The following is a 12,269-nucleotide window of genomic DNA, read 5'->3' on the forward strand; positions in this document are numbered from 1 at the left end:
TCTTTGCCCCATTCTTTCCTTCTCCAACTTATAGGACACTAAAAGAAACATCATATGACCATGACCTAGTAACTACAATAGCCCATTAAAAGTTCACTATATGCAAAAGGAAGAGAACGCTGGAGGCCATATGTATGTGCATCCGCTTTTCTCAAGAAAAAATATCCACATCCTAAGGGCTCCTTAAAAATGTAGAAAACTTGCCCTGTTACCATGGGTTTTTAGAACACCTCTAAACACACACAAAATAAGACAGATAGTACCTACAAATTTCAACCATTGCTTAAACTCTAAAAGCATTTTTGTATTATTTTGTTTTGATACAGAAGGGGAAACTCAGCTATAAAGAAATATTAAAAAGTATTATTATTTTTTTTTTTGTGGTGATCAGTCTCAAGAATTTTCTGTTGCTTGCCTCCCCCAACTTGTGCTGATATTTTAAGGATGTGCTCAAGAGTATGAAGCAGGGTGCTTTTGTCCCTTTTCCTTCCCCCTCCCTACCCCATCGCCAAATCGCCACCCCTCAGATGAGCCATTCCTTCTTGCTTTCATCAATGGTCTCTGTGAAGTTGGGGTCATTGTTCATGATGGCAGCATCGGCACTTTCTGCTGACTCTGCTCCCTTCGCTTCATTGGTGTGGTAGGTGCCCTTGTGACGGAACATGTACCGAATGAGGAAGACCAAAGTGCAGAGAATGGTGAAAATCACCACGGCGATGACCCCTGCAGGAGACAGGAGAGGGGTTAGGGGCTCAACAAACCTCAGATGTCCCTCAAACACTTTTCTCTCTTGCTTCACCACGTTTCCCTCCAACACTACCCTCTCCCACATGAAACACAAAACTTCAAAACAGTGACAACAGCTACAAAAACTAGTAAAAGTAAAAGGAGAATCAGACAAGTCACAATTATACTTGGAGATTTCAACACTCTTCTCTCACTGATTGATAGAACAATTAAACAGAAAATCAGTAATAATTTAGAAGACCTCAGAAACAGTATTGCCACACTTGACCTAAGGAAATAATACTAATCCTACATACCTTTCTTCAAATAGAGCAGGAGGGAATACTACTAAACTCATTTTATGAGGCCAGTAGTATCCTAATACTAAAACCAGAGAAGTACATTACAAGAAAGAAAACTATTAAGCAATATTCCTCTTTAATAAAACTTTAGTAAATCAAATCCAGCAATATGTAAAAAAGACTATATTATGATGAAGTGGTGTTAATTCTAGGAATACAAGATTGGTTCAACATTAAAAAATAAAGCACTGCAGTTTAACCACATTAAGGAAATAAAGGCGAAAAACTATATGATCATCTCAATAGGTGCAGAAAAAGCATATGACAAACTTCAACACCATTTATCGTAATGCCTCTCAGGAAACTACCAATAGAAGGAAATTATCTCAACCTGACAAAGGGGACCTATGAGAAACCTACAGTTAATGGTGAAAGATTTAACACATTCCACCTAAAACAGGGAACAATGCAAGCATGTCAGCTCTCGACACTTTTATTCACATACTGGAAGTCCTAGCCAGTGCAATAAAACAAGAAAAAGAAATAAAAAGTGTGCAGATTGGGAAGAAGTAAAAAGCTTATTCTCAGATGACATGATGGTCTATGTAGAAAATTCTAAAGGATATATATATAAACAGTTCCCAGAACAAACAGTAAATTTAGCAAGATCACAAAATACAAAGTCAACATATACAAATCAATTGTATTTTTATATACTAGCAAGAAACACTTGAAAATTAAACTAACAAAATAATACCATTTGTAATAGAATAAATTGAATACAGTTATTCAAGACTATGCTCCAAAACCTGTAAAACCTTTCTGAGAGAAATTGAAGAAGACCTGAACAGGTGGATGAATATACTATGTTTAAGATCAATATTGTTAAGATGTTCATTTATAGATCTAATGCAATCTCAATGAAAATCACAGCAAACTTTTTTTTTTTGTACAAATTTGTGAGCTGATTCTAAATTTTATATGGCAATGCAAAGAACTCAGAACAGCAAAAATAATTTTGAAAAACAAACAAAATAAGTAGAGAACTTATATAGCTTATTTCAAGACTTACTGCAAAGACACAATAAAATAAGCGTGGTATTGGCTAAGGAAAGATCTATAGATCAAAAGAACAGACTAGAGTCAAGAAAATAGACATACACATATATGGTCTATTGATTTTTGCCAAAAAGTGTGAAGGAAATCATTTTTTGGGAAAATATAGTCTTTTCAACAAGTGGTTTTGGAATAACTAGACATTCACTTGGAAAATGATGACTGACCTTTGTCTCACACTACATACAAAGATTAACTCAAAGTGGTTATAGACTTAATAAGAACTAAAGCTTTAAAACACAGGAGAGAATCTTCACAACCTTGGGGTAGGCAGAATTTTTAGATAGGATTAAAAAAAATCACACATTATGAAAAGTTTAGAAAAATTAAACTTTATCAAAGTTAACATCTCCTGCTTTTCAAAAAAAAAAAAAATTGTTAGTAAGAAAATAGAAAGGCAAGTCACAGACTGGGAAAAAGTATCTAAAATACATATGTCTGACAAAGGACTTGTATCCAGAATATAAAAAGAACTTTAACAACTCAATAACAAGAAGTCAAACAATCCAATTAAAAGATGGGAACAATTTAGACAGACACTTCACAAAAGATTTACAAATGGCAGGATGCCCATGGAAAGATGCTCAACATCCTAGGCATCAGATAACGGCACATTAAAACCACATGAGATACCATGGCTCATCCACTAGAGTGGCTAAAATTAAGAAGGTTGACAATACCAAGTGCCGACGAAATTGTGGAGTACCATGATCTCTCGGATATTGATTACGGGAATATAAAATGATGCAACCATTTTGGAAAACAGTAGGGCAATTTCTTACAAAGTTAAATATCCCCTTTCTATTCACCCAGCAATCACACTCCTAGGAATTACCAAAGAGAAACAAAAACATGTTCATACAAGACTTGTACGAGAATATTCACAGCAGCTTTATTCAAAATAGCCCAAATCTGGAAACAAACCAAACATCTCTTGACAGGGGAGTAGATAAAACAAATTATAGTACATTCATACAATGGAATACAACTTGGCAAGAAAAATAAATGGACTATTGATACATGCAATAAAGTGGACAGATCTCAAAAACGGTAGGTTGAGTGACAGAAGTAAGGCACACACTATGTGATCCCATCTATATGAAACTCTAAAAGAGGCTCAAGTAATCGATGTGAGAAGAAGCGGATCAGGGGCTGCCTTGGTTGGGAGTGGGGCAGGGGCAAGGACGGATTACAAAGGGGCACAGGAGAGCTTTTTGTGGATGGATGTGTCCTTTATCTCCACTGTGGTGGTGATTATGGGTGTTCGAGTCTCCAAGGTGACTGTGGACACTGAGATAAGTGCATATTATACTTCAATGAAGCTGATCTTTAAAAACCAAAAAAACAACGAAGATAAGGTTTATACCAGAACTTTGGACAATGTGACTTAAGCAGCATTCTGAATGTCTTCTAATTTTATAGTCATATATATTTCTTATAGGCATCTACCTTCTTCATGTGGAGAAGAAACCTACTGGCCTGGCCAAGTTGACTGGCTGAGTTTAATGTCCTTGATATATTTACAGTATTGGCTATACTCAGAGAAAATAAACGCCTTTATGAAATAAGACGGATTCAACAGGCGGCAGGGTTATCAATACTGGTCCAACTACGAGAAACTGTCTAGTTATTTTGCAGGTGACCATGAGGAGAAGAAAAGACGAGGACATCTTAGCTACTCTGGCTTCCCAGTTTTCTGAAATCAGACTGGCACAGTCCTTCCCGTTTTGTAGTAAGCTATCCTGGACCATTTGGGGTGTGAGAGGATGAGAATAGAAAAGATAGGAGGGAATAGAGAAATGGCCTGGCTATTGCTACAGGCTACCTACTTGCATATTCAGATTCTGACTAGCTTACCACTATTATTATTATTTTTTTTTTTACAAATCTGCATTAAAAAGTAGCCAGGTTACATTTACGACAGTTTCTCCATACCTGTATTTGGCAATCTGAAGTCGTATTTAAATAGCAAAATGAATAAAGTAAAAATCTAGACAACTCTGTTTCTCCTTTGCTGCTTTCCACAGGTAAGTAGTCACATGAAAGCCTATTTACCACCTACCTCCAATGATAGCCGAGTTTCTGTTGACTCCATTTCTTATAGCTTGGCCTTGTCCTGGGTTATATGGAAAATCAGCACTGGCTGTAGAGAAAGAAGTGAAAAGTCAAGTATGAGAGTCAAGTGTTCCACTAATACCTATCTTTTCACATAACTCTTCTCACTTCCTGTTTTCCCCACTGAGATCTCCATTTCAGATGGAGCCACCTTGCTATTGGGTCCCATGAGACTCATGGCCACCTACCCCTGCCCTGCTGTTTTCTTTTGCATGAGGCCCAGAAAAGCACTGTACATGCTTTGGAGGAACGTGAGAGAATCAAAAACCACCTGAACGCCTGCTGCAGTCCCACCGACCGACAAGCCTATGTATTACAATACGTTTCCTTAAGTTTGGCTGAAATCTGCTCCTATCCATTTGTATCCCATTCCTAACTGGTCATTGGATATACTTATAGATGAGCTTTTTATAGCTTACTGCATTAGTTTAAAAAGTAATCATTTCTTTACATTAATATTTCACATGGCTCTAATAAAACACTGGACATTTTGGGGGTGGCCGGATGGCTCAGTTGGTTAGAGCTTGAGCTCTCAACAACAAGGTTGTCAGTTCAATTCCCGCATGGGATGGTCGGCAGTGCCCCCTGCAACTAAAGATTGAAAATGGCGACTGGACTTGGAACTGAGCTGTGCCCTCCACAACCAGACTGAAGGACAACTACTTGGAGCTGATGGGCCCTGGAGAAACACTGTCCCCCAATATTCCCCAATTAAAAAAACATAATCATTAAAACAAAACCAAAAAGCACTGGACATTTCAAGAATGTGTAAGGGGGTAATATTTCGTAATAGTTGAGAAGAACATTAACTGCTTAATAAATATTCTATTTCTTTGCCTAGTATAAAAAATGAGAATCAGTTGCATTCAATTTAGATGTTTCTCTAAAATAAATTTCAGGCACACAAAAGGCAAATAGATCCTCAAGTCTTTCCATAGGTCAGGGGAGCATCTATTACCATCTACATAAGCTGGTTCAGCTTCAAAAATGATTTCACATTTGTTGGACTTCTGTTTGAGAAGTTAAGGTTTAAGGTAAATCTTCCAATGGAAGCAGCTTCTCCCACAGCAGATACCTTAGTGTAATCAGAAGCATGGCTACTAGATGGCACCAATTAAATATAAAAAGTTTTTTTTTTTTTTTTTTTAAATTCGGCATGACTAAACGTGTACACACTGAGGGAATAGGTTTGTGTTACGATTTGGGGAGAATCTCACTAAGGACTCAGTTTTTCTAAGGCTGATGTGTTCCCAGGACTACAGACTTCCAAGAATCCCCAGAATAAAGATCTAAAGTCGGGGCAGCCCTTTCTCTTCCCTTTCCCCAGGCAGCCCCAATGGGAAGCTTCACATTCTACCAGGACACGCTATGTAATCCTTTCTCTCTTAGACTTGGTATTCTTACTTAGGACCAGGAAAATTATTCTCTCCTAGAGGTATCATATTCTACATTAGCTCAACCATCGGTACATCCATACCTGTTGATTTGATGAAAACCACAGACGCTAAGAAAGATACAAATGAACGAGAACTTAAATCGGAGTCCCTGGACTTTTCATACTCCCCTAAATCTTTAACTGGTGAATACGGAAGAGAACTTTTGGTGATATTTGCTTGTTTTAACTGGTCCCGTCCTCAGTCTACTGAGACAGATAAGGAAATGGGCAGACTCAGTGTGAAGCCCAGCGCCGTTAGCTCCTCTCCCATTAGCTCACTGTCCCAGGCCCCATCAGGGTGGACAGCATGGATTGACATTCAAAATACCAAGTGTCGGGCCAAGAATGCAATGCCTCTTCTAATAATAAAGTCTCCCATGCAGGTTTAATGTTGAAGTTCAGCTGCCGAAATTCAACTCAGCTCTTAGAACAAGGCAGGATTCTCATATTTCCCAACAAAGGGAATGAACAGACTGAATATAGAAAGGCTAGTAATGCTTCCTGTGTCCACTAGTCTCTGGTTATTACCCAAGAACAAACAGTGGAAAACCCTCAGGTACAGCAGAAGTCCCTGTGAAGTTCAAGGGCAGGGTTATGTTTTTTTGCAAGAGCGTCCCGATGCTCATGGCTTTGTGTGTTACTTAAGCCTGGCTGTCCCAATGTTCCTGAGTGCTTAGTCCCTTGAGGCAAATCCTTTGCATTCTGGCAAGCAGAGTGATTGCCATTTTGCTAGATACGTTTCAAATGATTTCACTGTAACTGTCCTTTCCCCGGGTACCAACAGCCTCTTGGAAATGCACGTAGAGAAACACGGACACCAAGAGACATGCCTGAGACCAGACCACAAACCTCACCCATGACACAGGCTTCATTCTGCTAACAACCACCCTCCCCGCATCCCAGCCCAGATTTACTAGGAGAGCAGAGCAGTTTCAGTGGTAGTGGAGTAGCAAGGAACTTATATTTTGGGAAACGTTGTGAACACCAAAATAGGCTTTCGATATTGACAGTCTCAAGATCAGACTTGCATCAAATAGGAAAAGACTGTCTTCAAGACCCTTTTCTTTTGGATCCCCAAATGACAGTACATGATAGCCACCAAAGCATGGCGCTACTCCAGCTCTGATTTAGTGTCGCAGACAAGTGCATCTCCCTTGCACGCGTCCTTCCTGTTTGTCTGGTCATCCCCATTCCACTGACAGGCCGTGTTTCCTTTGCACCACCGGAGACTGCCTCCCTCCCCTCCCCCGCCCAGCACTGGACAGACAGGAAGTGATGGTGGGAGAGTCTTCTCCCACGAATACGCTCAGTAATCAGCCCGCTGAGGCTTCCCAGCCCATGTGGGCACCACCGCCCTTCTCACCCAGAGAAGGCCAATGCATCATAGGTTCCCCAACATAGTCAGACGTGGAGCACGCACACACTTGACCCCACAGACTCTGTCTCCCATGTGAGAAGCAATTTGAGGACATTTCCTTTCCCCTGCCTCCATCTTCAGGTTAGAACAATAAAAAATAACAACACACACACATACTTTATAAGAGCAGTCCTAAGGGAAGTTGTTCCTCATAACTATAGGGATACAATAAAATGGTCGGATATTAGATCGCGTGAGGAAAAACACATTTTCCTCCCCACAAAAGGATAGAGAACATGAATGTTTTATTCCATTTTTAAAGGCACTTGGGCCTTCCCTTTGCTACATCCTTGGAAGGGTTTATGAAGCAAGCAAACGAGAGTCCAGTTAGCCCTCTTCAGTCTGTGAGCTGGGCAGGGCCACTCACCTTGGGCAGTGTCCTTCCCTTCGCAGCTGGGGCTGCTGAGTGCAAGGATGGGTTCTGAGCCCCATCTGCCCAGAGCGGGGGACATTGCACAACCAAGACCCCCAAGGATCACGTAGATTGTTTATATGTGACAAGCAGCAAAATGCTAAATTCCAGGATTATGTGAAATTACTCAGCATTCGGACACTTCCCTCACATATAAAACTCTCTTGGGCCCAGGATAGCAAGTGGTTAGATGGGGGTGGAATGAGCCTAGACGTGTTTTCCTTCTATTGTTGGGTACAAAAAGTCAATGCACATTTTGGAAACAAGGAACTATTAATAATAGCACTCCTTCCAAGTCAGGCCCCGTCGCGAGCCCTTTTCATGCACAGACTCACTCCATCGTCCTGTGAGCCTTAGGAGGTGGGCACGGTCATCCCACTGGGAAAGCTAAGAATTTGTCTGAAGCCCCATGGCCAGGAACTGGTGGCGCCGGGATTTGAACCAGGAATTTGGAATTTGGCTCCAGAAACCACCTTGCAAAAGGCTATGCTGACCTGTCTCTGATGAGAAGTTCACACTGCCTCTTCAGGCAACCAACTAGCTTAGCTCAGTTGTGTCTCTGTGGTGGGTGGGCTGTCTGGGGAGGCGGATGGTACCTAAAGGCTTCTCACCTCACTTGTCAAAAGCTGAGCATGAAGAGACATTTTATCTGACAAAGGATAATCCCACATGATGACAGTGTCAGTAGAACCATGCGGTAAACTAAGAACTCTGAACCCAATACCCCTCGTTCTGGATACGAATCCCTCACGGACCCAATCAGCACAGCTAGAATGGTCGTCACCGCGCTAGAAACACGTGTGGAATCATGAATAGTGCCGACTGTGCTTTAAGACAGTGCTATCGGAATGTGATTTTTGATTGCATTACAGAATGTGAAACATTAACAGAAATTTCAAGATAGGTGCTTAAGTACAATAAACTGATTTAAAAGACAGCTTAACAACAGAATATTAAAAAGAGATCTGAATTCTTTTTTCTTTTCAAATGAGTGGATGTAATTCCAGGTGGTACAGAATTCGGGATCAAACAAAGACTGAAGAACACACTTTGGCAGGATTCTGGGTTGGGTTTACTCTGCCCTCCCTGCTAAGGTTGGAATGGCTGGGTGAGAAGAACTGAAGAGATGAGCTGCTGCATGACTATTTTTATTATTAAAAAAAAAAGTTTAGAATAAATGTACAACAGTCTCCAAGACGATACTCCATTCTAGCTATAGGTGGCAACAGATGTCTTTGGGCAGGAATCCAGATGTTAAAACAGGAGTGGAATTCGGGCTCACCAGTGCCCCAGATGTTTTCTGCTTGAGTGCCTGTCTTCTTGGTTGCTTCTTGGGCTGTTTCAGGGGCGTCTTCTAGCCACCTTTGCAACCGGACATGGCGTCTGCCACTGAGATTTGAATCCTAATCTAGCCTCCCATTTATTTCTGGTTCCATTGAGCAGGTAGGGAGAAGATGGAATAATATTTTTTTTTAATACAGAAGATAAATGAGGTAGCTGTGGTTATTATATACTATGTTTTGAAATATGCAAAATGGCAGACTTTAGGCTCAGAAACCATTTGTAAGTAAGACAAACATTTAAATGCACGTAAAAATAAATTGAGATTATCTAACATACAAGCCCCCAGAATAAAAGGCACTAAAAGCTTTAGGCTGTCATATATCAGGGACAAAAAAATTAGATAGGCGCTGACATCTCCTAGAGAAAATATCGCCATGGAAACCACTGGAGCTTTAGCATCTAAAGTGATAATTTGAGACACCAACAAAACCGCTGCTATTAATTATAATTTAATTTAAATTGCCACATTATTTTTTGCAGGGGGGTCTGGGCTAGATGACGTATGTCTGCCTTTGTTCTTCCCCGCGTCTTCGTTTCATGCCATTTCATTCTTTCCCTTCAAAGCTGAGTTCTGTGGCAGAAAATTATTATTTTTCCCCAAATAATTTGTTTTAGCCATTTGCTACTGATGGATATTTTAGAAACAGATATGAAAATAAATCGTTGTCGACGAAGATGCTGAAGGTATAGGGAACACTGTTTTATTTTAAGAGAGGCTACTGTGAGCACCTTTTCAGGAGGGAGAGACGTCTCAAGGCCAGCAGGTTTTATCCAGGGGACAACATGGAGCCCGTCCCTGTGTGAGCATTAAACTCGTGTGAATGCCTAGACCTCCATCTCGGTTTCTACAGAAAGAGACCCGGCTGGAATTCCTGATTTCACATGGGGAAGAGATTATGAATTTCTGGCTTCTGACTTGAGAAGTGAAACAAGCCTTACATTTACTTCTAGCTTCTTAAAAGAGAGGGCAAGTGAGAGCTGCTTGTATGAGTGTCTGACACCCAGTGACCAAAAGAGATTTAGGTAAAAAGAAACAGAAGAAAGGCACTTGTCATCATCTGCTATACGTCTTGTTTAAATAATGCTAACTTTTATACAAAAGGATTGAATGAGCAATTAATTTTATTGGATTCCCTCCATGTATATACAAGCTCTCTCTGCAGCTGAGGAGGTGAAAACAGGACGGCATTTAGCTCAGAGTCACATAGCGGGTAGGCGCCAGGTTCAGTGGTCCGAGGTCTTGGACTCTTCACTCAGGCCTCTCCATGCATCTTCCTGTGGTTCTCAACATGAGCCTTGAAAATCTAGAGCAGGGAGCCCCTGAGTGAGGGGCTGGGGAGCCCAGGCTGAAGCATTTCCTTCTGTTACGGAGCCACCCTTGCTCCCCTGCCTGTGACCACTCCCTTTCCTCTCCGCCACAGGGCGTTATAAATTCATGTTGATGTTAACACGAATGCAGAATAGGATAAATTTGGGAAGTACCAGTCCAAACCCTTGCGGAGGGAAAACACGGTTTCCAGGTTGCACTCAGCAGCAGCAGGTTTCCCTCTTCAGATGTGGTCACGGCCTTCTTAAGGAGGACCCTTAAGGGAGAAACGGGCCCCTGCATTGTGCAAAGGGCGGGTTCTTTAGGCTTTTTCTTCCTCCTTATATCACATTCCGATGTGTCTTTAGGAGAAAACAAATACATTCATTCTGGAGCGCTTTGGTTCAGAGCTTTGGTTCAGGCAAGGTGCACCTGGGATCTTGTTAAAATGCACATTCAGACTGTGTTGGTCTGGGCAGGGCCTGGGAGTCTGCATTTCTCACAGGTGGTCAGGGCACTTGAATACAACAAACCTCTCTCTGAGCAGCACAGTTTTAATTGACACCCTTGGTGGTTCACATCTCCAGCTGGTCTTGTATGTGTGTGTTTTAATTTAATGTGGTGCCTGGGAGGGAATAGAAATAATTCCTTCTGAGAACCTTGTCTTTTTTTCTTTTTCTGAATCACTTGTGTGCTTTCAATGATTTGCTTGACAGACCACCCCACGGTTCCATTTCCTTCTTAGTGTTGTGAAAGCTACGCTAGGAACACTGCTTTCATTTCTGAGTGCAATTCTTTAGTATTTTGAATGTAGGAGGGAAGAGTCTATTACTAATCAATATTAAGAAGTCTAAGAAAAAACAGCCAAGGAGTTTAACAAATGGTTATCTTAGGCAGGTCCTTGGAGACCTTTCCTGGTTTGAAACAGAAAAACAAGTTAGTTCTCCAAAGCGTGTATCAGGGAGGAAGAGTATTGTGAGGTCACCAGGTAGGTTCCTGAGGTTGTAGATGCATTCAAAGGCATATGAGAGAACAGAGGTATTTTGAAATACACTGGCTTGTTGATTTTTCTGGAGTTTACTGATTTGTGGTTTGGAAGAGCCCTTCTCTCCTTGCTGTTGGTCCTTGCGTGGGTGGGGCTGTGCTGTGGCAGATGCAGCCAGCTCAGGGTGGAAAGCCTGAGGCCATCTAGGAGCGCCGTGTGTCAAATGTCCAGAGAGAGCACCAGAGCCAGTCTGTCACTTGTGAAATGCTGGTCACTGTGATGCACGTTGGGGAAGCCGGTGAATATTCCCATCACATAGGAATCTCAGCTAATGCAGTCTGTGGTTTCCTTACCGGCAAAGCAGTGTTCGCAAGGACTGTCTGTCTGTCTGCTGGATCATGGAAATAGCCTCCGTTTCTAAGGAGAGGGTGGTTGAGAAAATAACAATGGTAAGAGGCTAAAAGCAACCAAATAGGGAATGAGCCCAGAAGGCATCTTTAAAAACATTCCCCGACGTATTTCACCTTTTCTCCAAGATAGTGCTCAAGAACGGCCCCGCTGATCCAATGACCGTCTTCAGGAGACCTCGGAGCGCTTGCCTTCAGCCTTTCGCCAAGACCACTTCTAGCAGGCACTGTGCCATGCCAGCAAAGGCTTTCGGCTTCCGGAATTTATGGCTTGGGAGCTCAGTGAAAATAACATTTTCATCGCATGAAATGTAGTCAAAAGATGAGTTTCATCATCTGCGAGAATACTAAGGCACGTTTCATCATTTGAAGACCCAGGCAAGGATGAAGTTTACTCCCCCTTTGTGAACTTCTAGTAAATTCAAAGGCCATAATTTGCCTCTTTTGGAAACAAGCTGAATATTACTGCTTTTATTTTTGTCATCGTTGTATGTCTTTTGCAGTCGTATAGCGAATAATAAAATGCATTTGAACAAACATTTAATCTTCTGCTATAACCTCTGTATCTCAGTTTGCAGAAAACGTCTTCAGTTTTAGATGATGAATTTGCTCCCGCTCTCCGTGGACTCGCTCTGTCAATCTTCACATGGCTTCGCAGGACGTGTGTTGTAATGCTAGTCCATCAAAGTGTAAAATTGACCCTT

At 41.5% G+C, this 12,269-nt stretch overlaps 1 protein-coding gene across 1 annotated transcript in view; it reads right to left on the reverse strand.

Moving 5' to 3' along the window:
• Positions 1-363: 363 nt before the first annotated feature.
• CNTNAP2 (contactin associated protein 2) overlaps positions 364-12,269 on the reverse strand; it is a 1,478,782-nt gene continuing 1,466,876 nt past the window's right edge. The window contains exons 23-24 of the mRNA XM_074316028.1: positions 4,207-4,287; positions 364-723 (exon numbers count right to left, since the gene is read on the reverse strand). Of these exons, the coding sequence (XP_074172129.1) occupies positions 524-723; positions 4,207-4,287 (281 nt within the window). The 3' untranslated portion in view covers positions 364-523. The remainder of the gene's footprint in view (positions 724-4,206; positions 4,288-12,269) is intronic.

Source organism: Rhinolophus sinicus, linkage group LG11, assembly GCF_036562045.2.
Source record: "Rhinolophus sinicus isolate RSC01 linkage group LG11, ASM3656204v1, whole genome shotgun sequence".
NCBI lineage: Eukaryota > Metazoa > Chordata > Mammalia > Chiroptera > Rhinolophidae > Rhinolophus > Rhinolophus sinicus.